The sequence below is a fragment of the Myotis lucifugus genome, unplaced genomic scaffold (genome assembly GCF_000147115.1).
Source record: "Myotis lucifugus unplaced genomic scaffold, Myoluc2.0 scaffold_65, whole genome shotgun sequence".
Lineage (NCBI taxonomy): Eukaryota > Metazoa > Chordata > Mammalia > Chiroptera > Vespertilionidae > Myotis > Myotis lucifugus.
In genome coordinates this window covers 1,641,067-1,655,408 of record NW_005871113.1, presented here as the reverse complement: position 1 = coordinate 1,655,408, position 14,342 = coordinate 1,641,067, and the positions used below count along the sequence as shown (strand labels likewise).

Genomic DNA, 14,342 nt, shown 5'->3' with positions numbered 1-14,342 from the left:
CTGACTGGTGAAGGGCTGTCTCTGCTGAAATAAGCCTGCGAAGTCTGGAAGAAGAGAACCTTTACTCAAATGCACAGATACAGACATAAAAAAACACACGGTTAAACATGACACCATCAAAGGAAACTAATAAAGCTCCAATATCTGTCCATAAAGAAATGGAGATCAATGAACTGTCTGAGAAAGAATTCAGAATAGTCCTCTCAAAGAAGTTTAGTGAAGCACAAAAATGACGACTTTACAAAGTTAGGAAAACAATGCATGAACAAAACGAGAAGTTCAACAAAGGAAAAGAAGTCATCAACAAAGCCAAACAGATCCTGGAGTTAAAGAACAAATGGACTAAATAGAAGAATTTAAAGGAGTGCATCAACATCAGACTTGATCAAGGAGGAGAAAGAACCTGTGAACCGTTCAAGGTCATCAAATCACAAAATAAGAGCATGATAAGAAGGAACAAAGGATCTACAAAACAATGATCAAAATGGAAATAGTAAGTCCTTGCCTACCACTAATTACTTTAAATGTAAATGGATTAAAATTTCTAATACAAAGACAGAATGCTTGAATGGAGAAAAAAACAAGATGTTGCAATATGCTCACAAGAAACTCACCAAAGCTTTAAAGATACATATGGCTGAGAGTGAACAGATGTACAAAGATATTTAAAGAAAATGGTAATCAAAAAATGCAGGGGCTATACTTATTATCAGACAATACAGACTTTTAAAAAAGTGGTCAAAAGTCAAAGAAGGTTATTATATAATGAAAAAGGGGTAAATTCATCCAGAAGCTATAACAGTAAGTATTTATGCACACAATAGCAGAGCACCTAAATATAAAAAGCAAATACTAACAGATCTAAAAGGAAAAGTATACAACACTACAATAATAGTTGGGGATTTTAATACCCCACTCTCAACAATGGACAGATCATCCAGTCTGAGGATCAATAACAAAACAGAGGATTTGAAAAACACCATAGACCTTACAGACATGTCCAGAGCATTCCATCCATCAACAGCAGAATAGACATTCTTCTCAAAGGCACATGGAACACTTTCTAGAATAGATAATATCTTAGACCGCAAAACTAGTCTTAGCAAACTTAAGATGATTGAAATCATACCAAGAGTCTTTTCTGACCACAGTGATTGAAACTAGAAATCAGCAACAGGAGGAAAGCTGGAAAATTCACAAATAAAAAACCTGGAAATTAAATGTCTTAACAAACGGTGAGACTTTTGTTTTGGGGTAATCCCCAGTATCAGTAATGCCACCCTCCCACCAACACTCCTACGTATTTATTTGAAATGCAATTTGAGAAAACAGGAAAAGAAAAGGAGGTACAGCCTTCGACCAACAGAGAGGAAAACAAAATAAGAGGAGATGAGGCAGAGCAACCCTACATTCAAATAGTAGATTAAAAAATTTGGTTTATTGGACTGAAAGAAAAGGCCAGTGTGTCTTTCCTTTTTCTTTCCTTCCCCTCATTTCAAATACATATTATAGCAGCTTGAATTTTTCTCAGCTAAGTAAGATATGTAGGTGAGGCAATGAATAACCAGTGAGGGGTGGGGGGAAAGGAGAAGCAGAGAGCTGAGGCCCTTACCTGTCACCTCACAAGTCAGTGTAACACTCTGCTTCTCTTTTACCTTCACATCTTCCAATGTATTTTCACCCACAATGCGAGGTGGCACTGAAAAAATACCAAGCACAAAAAGTAATGATTCTTACCACAGGGCTGTTACTTTAGAGAGATCTAGGTTCATATTTTTATTTCGATATAACCTTTAAAGCAAAACCCCACATTCTCATTAATTGATTACTAGAATAATATCATAATATTATTTTGATTAACTCCATTTTTATGATATATTATAAAGTAATATGTCATGAATTCAATTACATAATGAATTTCATTGTAAAATAAATCATAAAGTCCAGATAAAAATGTCAACAAATGAGTAAGAACATTTACTAGACCTTTATTTTTCCTACTCTAAGCAGCACTCCTATTAAACAAGTTATTAGAGAGTCTTAGCATAGTATTGAATAATTGTGAACAAACAAGATATAAAGTTTTATCCATTTTAACCCAAATGATTATCTTCAAATCACTGTGACATTGAATTCTTTTCAACAGTGTGTCCAGGGACCAAAGAATACATAAATGTGAGATCAAGCTGTAGATAAATTCTAACTCTGGTTCCAGAAGGCACTTAAGCCAATTTGATTTTTTTTTAGATACTGCAGTTTATATAAATACCTAATACTGAAAGTCCAAAGAGTTTTCTTTCTTCACCAGCTGCATTCCTTACGACACAAGCGTACTGGCCAGCGTCTTCTATTCTGGTCTGCATCAACCGCAGAGTTCTCCCTCCTGGAGAAGCAAACCACCAGGTGACTCCAAAAGAAATCTGAAACTTTACCAGCTGTCCAAGTGATGTTCGATGTAGGGAAAATTTAGTCAAAATGTTTCAAGGGTCTTTCAATGAATTGATGTCAATTTTTTAAAAAAATCACGTTTTAAGCCTATATGAAACAAAATACTAGATAATTCAGAAGAATTTCCTGGATCGATGGATAAAAAAATAAATACATGCTAAGTGACAGCAAGCAAGAAATGGAGTTTCACAAAGGTAAAGTGAAACTTCAAAGGTAAGTATATTTTAACCCACAGAGGAGATGAGGAGCTTCACTGTAAGGAGAGTACGAATGAGGATAGAGAGGTAGAAAGTAGATACGGGGGGTGGTACCATAAGCAGAGCAGGTGGAGATAATGGTGAGATGAATCTAGATGGAGTACGGTCAGATTCTGTGAGCCCTTGAAGGCCGTGTTAAGGAATTGAGACTTTGTGTTCATTAAAGGCTATGGAAGTATGTAAACAAATAAAGGTCATGATCTGATTTGTGCTTTAGAAAGATAACTGTTACAGGATGTTTAGAAAAAGAATTCCCAGTTGACCACTGAATATATAAAATGGGAATGTTAGAGGACTATCCCAGCAGCCCAGATATGGGTGACAATAATATAGAAGGGATGGCTGAAACCATGAAGTCTGGCCACCAGTTTTCAATTGAGTTTCATGGAATCCTAGAATTATTTATGTCAAAATTTACGGGGGGAGGGTCACCTCATTCACTAGTGCAACTCTGTTTTTGGTTTTACATTTTGAACTTCTCTGTATTGTTTTCTTTGAAGAAAGATTCTTCATCCAAGAAATGTATATAGACTGAGAATGAAACTCTGATATGTTGAAGATTGTAATATGGAGTGAAATCCATCTGAGGACAAAAGAAGAGGGAGGGGCCCAGCAGTGAGACTGAAGCAAAGCCTGCAAGGGAACTAAGAGATGCACGGAGAGACCAGAGTTCTCGAAACCACTGATGGAATAGAGTGTAAGTGAAAAATGTACAACACTTCATACATTTTGTAATAATTTTCTGGCCAGTATACCTTTGCTTAGTATAGCGGTTCTCAACCTGTGGGTCTCGACCCCTTTGGGGATCAAACGACCCTTTCACAGGGGTTGCCTAAGACCATCAGAAAACACATATATAATTACATATTGTTTTTGTGATTAATCACTATGCTTTAATTATGTTCAATTTGTAACAATGAAAATACATCCTGCATATCAGATATTTACATTATGATTCATAACAGTAGCAAAATTATAGTTATGAAGTAGCAACAAAAATAATTTTATGGTTGGGGGTCACCACAACATGAGGAACTGTATTAAAGGGTCACAGCATTAGGAAGGTTGAGAACCACTGGCTTAGTACCTTGAATTCGAATTAAAAATTCAAAATGATTAAACATGAAATTTTCATGTAAATATTCACCAAACCTAAATTTGTCAGGAGTTTCTATCTAGTTTTTGTTTTTTAAAATATATTTTTATTGATTTCAGAGAGGAGGGGAGAGGGAGAGGCAGATAGAAACATCAATGCTGAGAGAGAGTCATTGACTGGCTACTTCCTGCATGACCCCCCACTGAGGAACGACTTGTGACCTCCTGGTTCATAGGTCAATGCTCAACCCCTGAGCCACACTTGGCCGACAACTTTCTGTTTTTTAAACACAACAGGACATCATTGAGTTTTCCTAAAAGCAACCTTCCCATCCTCAAACCACTAAAAGGTGAACTTAGTATCTTATTTAGACAAACAAAGCTGATTACCTGAATTGAGTCTTCTTTCCTAACTGAATTTACATAAGCAAAGACTTATGTTCATTAGGAAAAGATTCAAGCACGGACTGCTACTTCAGATTACAGAAACCATAATATAATTCCAGTTGAGAGCTATTAAAACAGTCCAACTTTTATGAGTCATTGCTGGCTCAGCAAACCTCAACCTTATGGGTCTCATGATCTTTCTTTTTTCCTGGTCTTCTCACTCAAGTGGGGGGAAAAGGGTCTGACAGTTAGTTATACTTATACAGAGACGTTTCTTGTACCTATTAAATTTTTATAGCAGTTATCTCTTCTTGGCACACAACTTCATAGCAATGAGAGAGACTTTGCCAAAGCACAGCTTCTAGAAAAGCTGTACTTAACGTCTCAGGAGGACTAATCTTAATAAAACAGAAGTGTGCAGCAGACGAAGGACCAAGCGAGTCACATGCCATTCATTTGATTCTCATTCATCTATTGCACAACACACATCAGACCATAAAACTTCAATGACTCCTTTGGCAGTGCCACAAGGTGAAATTCTTTTACTGTGTTCACTCAGGGATCTCCAGCTGCTGGTCAAGCAGAACAAAACGAAAGGAAACCCAACCACCACTGGGGTACCTCTGTAATAAGCCAGAGTACAGCGCTCTAACCTGCCCTGTCATTTCTAGGAGCTCTGATGTAGTTATTATATTTAGTAAGAGTTCCTACTTTTTTTAGCCAATGGGAATTAAGGGGGGAAATAAAGTAAAAAATCTGAGAATAATTTCAAGATAAGAAGATAGTGTGTTCAGGTTTTGGGTAACCAAAATCTGGGCCATTACTATCATTTCCCACGACCAACAGGGCCTGGGAGTCCATGAAAATAAAAGTATTAAAATGAGGACACAGGACTGTCTCCCAGGACAGGAAGACCACAAACCTTTTACCAGGCTATCTGCGGTTATAACAACAAATACACATTGGATGCTTACCATATAAGCAGGCACTGTGCTAATTGATTTACATATATTGACTCATTTAATCCTTCCAAAAACTCTAAGAGGCAGATTCTATTAATACTTTCACTTTGTGAGTAAAGAAACTAAAGGTAGCAACATCAAGTAACTTGCCTGAAGTCATAAAGTTATTGAGTATTATGGGCAATAAATAGGTTAATAGCAGTGTTCACTCCTCATCAAGCTCCTGTCCTGTTATAGAGTCGGGTCTTGGAGAAGCAGAGGGACCTATGGTATTTAGACATCATTCAAACACTAGAAAAGACTCTTTTCTGAAAAGGCTTCAAAGGGGGGAATTTAATTTTTGAACCAATTTAGGGGCAAAGAGCTCACTACCTATTAAATTAGCTCATCTTGACTTTAAACAATATACATTTTTTAAAGTTCTTTCTATTCAGACCCAAATTTGATGTTAGAGTCTTCCATACACTGGCATTACTTTCTACCTCTGGAACTAGACAGAACCAACATCATCCTTTTCTACACTATAGCTCTTCAACTATTTAAAATTAATTTTCACTATGTAACCATATGCACAGGGTTTATTTTTCCAGGTTCGATACAATCAGACTTACATTATGATGTAATCATTAACTATCATGGTTACCTTCCTTAAAAAACAATAGTCAATAGATCCTTCTAGTTTTCCTAATAAGTGAGTTAAATCCAGAGTACAGTTGGTCTCTTACTTTTCTTACCAGTGACAATATATTTTGTTAATGTGGCAGAATATCGCATTTACTTTCCTGATAACCACATTATACTGTCATTGCACAATGAATGAATAACACAATTCAGAAAGCTCTTCATATGAAGAATCACCCTAATTTTCATCCTTGGTTTCTGAACTTCAGTGTAGGAGTTTATTTAACTTTTATTTTGTTAGGTTCAACTCAAAAGTTCACGAGGTATGTTTGAATTTGGGTTGTCTTCATTCAACACATTAGGTATTCTTCTAAGTACCCAAGCTTTTTATTAACCGCAGACTTGGCAAGAGAATCTTCTTAGTGTGTCCAAGTCATTACTGAAAGGGGTCAAGTGCAGATTCCTGTGGCATGCCCCAAGACACCTCTCTCCACGCTTAACTGACCCATAAAGGAGAAGCTAATAGATTTTCTTATCTAATTAGATGAGGACTAAGCTGAACATCTCTTTTACAATAATCAAGTCTTAGCTCACAGTAAACTATTCTATCTCGTAAATATAAAACTCAGATTAGAGTCATGAATAAGGTAAAATACTTGCTTATGGAAGTATATTACATAACAGGAATCTCTCTAGATTCTGGTTTTAAGTTTAGTATTCCCTTTCACTTTTTACTTTTCAAATTGGTTGGTACTCATTGTAGTGTGACTGCTCTGATTATCACCATAATTTTAAAAAAATATATACATTTTTACTGATTTCAGAGAGGAAGGGAGAGGGAGAGATAGAAACATCAATGATGAGAGAGAATCATGGACCGTCTGCCTCCTGTATGCCCCACACTGGGGATTGCGCCCACAACCCAGACATATGCCCCGACTAGGAATCAAACCGTGACCTCCTGGTTCATAGGTCAATACTCAACCACTGACTCACACTGGCCAGGCTGACATCACCATAATTTAAGTCATAAGTGACTGCCAGGATTTCTTTTATAAAAGGATCTAGAGGTAATTTAGAGATTCTCCCTTTTTCATATAACTTTTGAAATATTTTTTTCTTAATATGATCAATGTGTATTATAGTTAGCAGCTACAGTAGGGCCTTGACTTACGAGTTTAATTCGTTCCGTGATGGAGCTCGTAACTCAAATTACTCCTATGTCAAATCAACAGTGAACGAGTGAAACACGTGATGCTGGGCTGATGTTGTGGCGTTCACTGTGATGTTCGCTGCGCCAACTAGCGGTGGGGTATCTGAAACTGGCTCATAACCCGAATTTTAGCTTGCAACTCAAAGCAAAAAATCGGCCGAGAGACAGCTGGTATCTCGAAAAACTCATTAGTCGGGACACTTGTAAGTCAAGGCCCCACTGTATATCAAAAAATATGAGATAGGAAGAAATGAGAAATGAAGGAGAAATTGTGGCCACATGAAGAGAATCAGATTATGAGACTATGAGAAGTCCTACTACCTGAGAGAATTCTCACAGAACTGCTAAGGCTGATGGGCCACCCATCCTTAAGCCAGGTAATGGAAGGCAAAGGAATGCCTGAAGCTTCACACGTCAGGGACACGGAGTTCTTTTCCACCACACTGATATTTTCAGGTGTCCCGTGGTTTCCGATGATGCTCGGAGGGGCTGTAAGACAAAAACAAAACAAACAGGAAATGGAAAGGATGGTAGCTAATCTATATCAAACACCAAATCCTACACGGTTCATTGTTAATAATACGACTTCCATGTTTTGGTCAACAGTAAGCAAAATGAGTAACCACATCAATGACATTAATAGTTGAAGTAGTAGTAGTAGTGTGACATCTCTGAAGTACATGTTACTTCTTCCCCATTAACTGCAGCAAATGACTTTGATATTGTTATTCTAATGGAGGTGAGTGGTTTTCTATGAGTCACTCATCTTTGCTGATAAATCTCTAATATGGATTCGTGGCCTTTTTATAGGCGGGATTTTCTAACAAATTATCCTAATTCTAAATATAAAACATAAGGTAACAAAAAGATACTTAAGATGGATTCCTTTTCTCTTCTGTGTTCTGATTTCATGAGCTTTGGCTCACACATTAGCTGCAAACTACAGGATATTAATACTGTACTTTGTGCGAGCCCTATCTGGATTCAAGTTATCAGAATGTGTCTATTAATTTTACCATTGCTTCTATGGACCTAAAATGTGCAATCAAATTATATAGTTCATATCTGAGAACGGATATGTTTGGTCTATTCCTAATGACATTTATGACTCATTAATTAGAATATTAAAGCTGACTCATGATCAACTGATGCTGAGTCAATGAGCTCTAAGGAGCCTAGGTTTATACTAGCCAAGATAGCTAATTTGGAAAACAAAGAATCAAAGAATATTAGTTGAGATGTCACTGAACAAAAATACTTGCAGATGACCATTATCTATCTCACTACATGCTTTCCTAAAAGTCTATCTAATATATGCTTATTTCAGCAAGGTAAGAAATGGGAGGTCAGGCACAGAAGGATAAGTGATGAGACTGATCTAGAGAAGTGGTGCATATAGAGAAAATAACAGCCTATACATAAAAGACTCAATACTCAAAGCCCGCATCTCCCATCCAGGATGCTATAGAGTGTATCAGCCAACGAATAGACTTACTGAGCTTCTTTGTACTTACTATGTACACTTAAGTCATATTTTCTGTCAGTCATTCCTGCTACATTTATGGCAACGCACACATAACGGCCTGTGTCAGAGACATGAATATTCTTCAGCTGAAGGATGCGACCTTCATCCAATATTTCCATTCCCCTCCCCTTGGTCAAGGTGCGGCCATCTTTCATCCAGGTCACTGTCGGCTGAGGAATACCCTGCACCTCACACTCCAAGGACACACTCTTCCCTCGAGTCACAGTAATTTCAGTAGGGTGGCTGCCACTGTTGGATATGGTTGGTCGAACTGGACAAAAAGAGAGAGAGAGAGAGAGAGAGAGAGAGAGAGAGAGAGAGAGAGAGAGAGAGAGAGAGAGAGAATAAAATAGGAAACATTTTTTCTTTAAGTTTATTATCAAAATTTTATTATCAGAATTTTTATCAAAGTTAAATTCATTTTAAAAATGAGATTTTATTTTTTAGAGCAGTTTTAGGCTGATAGAAAAACTGTGCAGAAAATACAGAGTTCCCATAAACTGTCCCCACACAAGCATAGCTTCCCGAAATATCAATATCATGGAACATTTGTTTAAATTGATGAATATACATTAATACACCATGATTTCTCAAGGTCTACAGTTTATACTATAATTCACTCTTGGTGTTGTACATTCTATGGATTTTGACAAACGTATAATGACATATATTCACCATTATAACATTATTCAGTGTATTTCACTGCCCTAAAAATCTTCTGAGCTCTTCTTATTCATCTTCTCTCCCCCCAAAGCCATGGCAACCTCTAATCTTTCTTTATTGTCTTATTTTATTTTTCAATTACAGTTACCATTCAATACTATTTTGTATTAGTTTCCAGAGTACAGACAATCATATACTTTGCAAAGTGTTCCCCCTAATATTTCAAGTACCCACCTGGCTCCATACATAGTTATTACAATATTATTGTCTATATTCCCTATGCTATACTTTTTACATCCCTGGGACTATATTCTGACCACCAATTTGTAGTTCTTAATCCTTTCACCTTTTTCACCCATCCCCCTCAAACCCTCTCCCCTCCAGTACCTCTGTCTGTTCTCTGTAGCTATAAATCTGTTTCTATTTTGTTTGTTTATTTTGCTCTTTAGAGTCCACATATAAGTGAATCATATCTATTTGTCTGTCTTTATCTGACTATTTCACTTAGCATAATATCCTCTAGATCCATCCATGGTGTTGCAAATGGTAAGATTTTATTCTTTTTTATGGCCAAGTAATATTCCATTGTATACATGTACCACATCTTCTTTGTCCACTAGTCTATTGATGGGTACCTGGGTTGCTTCCATATCTTGGCTATTGCAGATAACATTGCAATGAACATAGGGGTGCATATATTCTTTTAAGTTAGTGTTTTGGGTTTATTTGGATATATGCTGGGTTGAATTGTTGAGTCCTTAGGCAGTTCCATTTTTAATTTTTTGAGGAACCTCCATACTGTTTTCCACAGTGGCTGCATCAATGTACATTCCCACCAAAAGTAAATGAGGGTTCTCTTTTCTCCATATCTTCACCAACTCTTATTGTTTGTTGATTTTAAATTCATTTTGATGTCAGAAGATTAACTGCTAAAGAAAGATCGAAGGCTAACAGAGGTGGCATGTTATACTGAGAGCTGGAATTCTCCATTGTTTTTAAATGAGGTGTGTGTGTGTGTGTGTGTGTGTGTGTGTGTGTGTGTGTCTAATCAATCACTTACTATAAACTTGCAGATTATAGTCTTTCTGTGCAGTTCCAGCAATGTTTGATGCCACACAGGTATAGAGCCCTGCATCAGATTTTTCAGCCATTGAAATCTGTAACTGTCTGCCTCCAGATAAAGTTCTGACCCGCTCTGTGGAGTCAGCCAGCACCAGGGAGCCTACAAAGGAAACCAGATGACAGAACATGAAGCAACAATACAAAGTTTTGTGCTTACATTTTCGGTTAAGTATATGTACTTAATTTTTTTTACTTCCAGTTCAAGTACCTAAAAGGCAGATGACACTGTAAAGTAATCCTACACATAAAAGAAGGAGGAGGATAAGGAAAAGAATTAGGAAGGGGATGAACAGAAGGAGGGGGGGAAAAGGGGAAAGGAGAAGGAGGAGGAAATGTTTACCAAGAAAATCTGCAAAATTTTGGTAAAATTTCAACCACTATTGCATTTCAAAGAAAACATACTTAGAAAAACAAACAAAATAAAATCTTAAAGCAGGAAAACAAAAATGATTTTTTAAATCAGCTAAACATTTAGATGATCTGCCAAATACTTTACAGACCCAAATATTTGTCAATGAAATAAATTGAAAATCTGTCCAACTGCAGAATTTAATCTTAACACACATTACAAAACTGTCACAAAGACAGCAAAAATGTTTGCTTTAGAAAATAATTTTAATCCTATTTTAAGGAAAAATAGTAGTTCTTTAAATGGTGGTTTCTTGATGACTGCAGATACTCTGTAGTGCATTTCATTAAAGAACAATGCAAATTTTTTCCTGGGGGGGGCATTTAGTCTCAAAATTGAAGAGTTTTAGCTGGATAGTGCAAAAGTGCCACATTGCACATTGAGTTTTTTAAAAATATATTTTTATTGATTTCAGAGAGAAAGAGAGAGGGAGAGAGAGATAGAAACATCAATGATGAGAGAGAATCAGTGATTGGCCGCTTCCTGCATGCTCCCTACTGGGGATCGAGCCCACAACGAGGCATGTGCCCTTGATTGGAATCGAACCCGGGACCCTTCAGTCCACAGGCTGACGCTCCATTCATTGAGCCAAACCAGCTAGGCTGCACACTGAATATTTAATTATGCTGCCTAGTATTTTAGTATGCAAACCCTCAGAAAGTTTGTTAATAAATTAACATATTTGTCAGATAAAATGTAAATCCATCTAATATTATATTTAATTTTATAAATGTCACAGGATGAAAACTGACCTTTCTTCTGCCAAATGAGATGTGGGGGTGGAATACCACTTGACTCACATAACAGACTGATGAGATTCCCTTCAATGACTGTAAGCTGAGCAAGTTCATTAGAGCCATAAATATTTGGTGGTACTGAAAGGTTTAAAAAGAGAGAAAGAAGTACAAAATAGTATTTTCACACTCATTTAATTTAAAATTTCCCCAATACTTTACATGTTTTTTTAAAAAAAGGCTAGCATTCAAATGACACAGAAAATAATTAGCACTTGAGGTTGACATATCAACACCACATTAAACATCTACTGGAAGACATCCACTACATACCTTGAGCAGACTTCCCATTTTCACCGGCAGAAACTTAATTATCAAAATATTGAGAGTGGCATACAAAGAAGTGAATTTGTTATAGATATTTAGATATCTTGCATCAAAATGCTAAGTCACTTACCAACTATAAACTTAACCCGGTCATTCTTACCTAGCCAGCTTTAATATCGCAGAGGCTGAACAGAATCGGAAAGCAAGAGGCGTATAATACACAGTCAAGAATGGAGACAAGGAATTGGATCTAAGAAACGGGCCTGTTATCTGTACTCGACTGTTATCTGCATAGCCTGCCTCCCACACTGGCCTCAGCTTCTCCTTGGAACTTTCAAAGTGAATCCTGACTACCCACGCCTGTCTCCGAGGCTGAGCGGGTCTCTCTCCTGAGCCACTTCGCTGGTTGCAGTATCATCAGGCGGCAGATGCTTGTTCTCCAAGCTCCTGGAAGTGGAGGAGTGGGAGAATCCTCCTCACCTCCTGAAGCAGCTTCCAGTCATTGTTCAACGCCCCCCACTCCCCATGAAAGCTCTGTTCTCTTGAGGCTCCTGCCACCAGTTCACTTGTCTGTTTTTATCCCTCCTCTTCACATGACGCCCTGCCATTCTTCTGTATGAACTTAACTCCCTGGCCTGCTCATTGGTCTGCTCATTCCTTTCTCCATCCGAGGCCTTGTCACCATCTAGAACATTCTCCTATACATTTATAAATTTAGGCTACTCCCTGACAACTACTCCATCCTTAGAGCTCTTTCACTTAATTTCCCCCAATTAATTAATCGACAGATACAATCAAAATGAAGAGAGCTTAATATGCAATAAATAATTTAAAGAAATATTTAACATAAATTATTAATACACTGGGAACAGGAGCAGTTTTTAAAGATTAGCAGACAATCACCGCCAATGTCAATGCTGTGATTACTTTTAAGAATTACCTTAATTAGGAGCATAATAAAATTTCAAGCAAGGAAAGCTAGTCACACTGGTTAGCACAGTAAGCCCATTTCCCACCCACAAGTACGTGTGCTTCTGTCTCTCACACTCACATAATTCACAAACATAACCTGGCCTTTTGACTTATTTTCAATTGACCAACCCACTCTTCATTCATAGAGAACACTCAATCATTAGAAGATGCTGGTTGTAGAAGCTAAAACGTATATGACTCAGACAGAAAAGGAGAACCATTGAGCAACAAAGTTACAGTGATTAATGGGTTCAGGTTCAAGGAGTCTATCTAGAGTTGCTCTTGAGTTAATTATATGAGCTGATACTCAGGGCAAGTTAGCATCACCTAAACATATTGATTCCTGTCCATCTATGTATTATGTTATGTGAATGTCATTTTAAGAGTTGACACACAGTATAAAAGGTTAAACCACAAACTACATCTTTTTCTTTTCAGCAACTGATCACACTTACCCCAAATGTTGACATTATAATTTTTCTCAGTTTTCCCAGCAACATTTGTTGCCTCACAAGTGTAACGTCCAGTGTCTTGAACCTGAGCATCCTCAATCTGAAAACAAAATCAGGTTATAAAACCAGTTTCTATTTTGTAAGTAATGGGGCTTTTCTGTTATTTGTGAATTCTTATTTTTTATTTGTATTATGGTCATAAAACCATTATCCACATCCAACACTTATCAAGATTCAATAATTTTTGTCTATGTCAAACCTTATTTTAATTTCACTAATATTAGTCATTGAAGGTCTAGAAAGGCCCTTTAACTATAATTCAAGTAAAATATCAAAAAAATCACAATTTCTGAATTCGTTATTTAAAGCTTTAAAGTGTATAATCTTTCTACATCCAGGATATTGTTCAGTAAAATAATACCCTTTGTATGGATTTATTATGTCTCTTCTCCCATAAGGGCTTGTAAACTTCTTCAAGCCAAATGTTATATTCAGTTAGTCTCATCTCCTAGTACTCAGGTTGGTGCCTGGTAGGTAATTGAATATCAGTAAACATTTTCCATGTATTTATCTACAGCATGCATTGATATTCATTCATCATCCATTCACTGAACATTCAGCAGCTACTTAGAACCTTGTACCAGGTACTGCAGGTAGAAAATACAAACAAGTATAGTGTAACATATGGTTTCCGACTTGAGTTTAAAATCTGGTTGAGAATATAAAGTATTCAAACATAAAAACGAACTTAATAATGAAGTATAACTAATAACAGAAGGTAATACAAGAGATTGTAACGAACAGTATGACATTGATTGCCAAGTCACTTCACAGTCAACTGCTAAATCATTCAAAAGAGTTGAATCATTGGAGTTAAAGTTGTCTTTGAAAGCATTTAGTACAGCGGGGGTCCACTACAAGCTTGCATTTCCAGGAGGTCGTCTCTCTGTGCCCCTCAGTGGGACCTGCCCCCACTAGGGGTGCCTACCTAACCTCCAAAGTGGGGATTCAATGAATGTCAAGTTTGCTTCACCATCCAGCATCTCTCTCTCCCGGCCTCCCCACCCCTTGGGATCTGTATGCTGAAGAAATAAACTGCTATGCTCAATGAAAACTGCTGACAGGTCTAACACACATCAGTCTCCCCTACAGTGC

The 14,342-nt window shown here is 37.1% G+C and overlaps 1 protein-coding gene across 2 annotated transcripts in view; it reads right to left on the bottom strand.

The window, feature by feature from the left end:
• Positions 1-14,342, bottom strand: part of HMCN1 (hemicentin 1) — a 374,104-nt gene that overhangs the window by 107,258 nt on the left and 252,504 nt on the right. For both annotated transcript variants that reach the window (XM_023754745.1, XM_006089863.3), the window contains exons 42-48: positions 13,191-13,287; positions 11,455-11,577; positions 10,232-10,393; positions 8,498-8,779; positions 7,305-7,472; positions 2,270-2,383; positions 1,613-1,699 (exon numbers count right to left, since the gene is read on the bottom strand). In XM_023754745.1, coding sequence (XP_023610513.1) covers positions 1,613-1,699; positions 2,270-2,383; positions 7,305-7,472; positions 8,498-8,779; positions 10,232-10,393; positions 11,455-11,577; positions 13,191-13,287 — 1,033 coding nt within the window. The remainder of the gene's footprint in view (positions 1-1,612; positions 1,700-2,269; positions 2,384-7,304; positions 7,473-8,497; positions 8,780-10,231; positions 10,394-11,454; positions 11,578-13,190; positions 13,288-14,342) is intronic.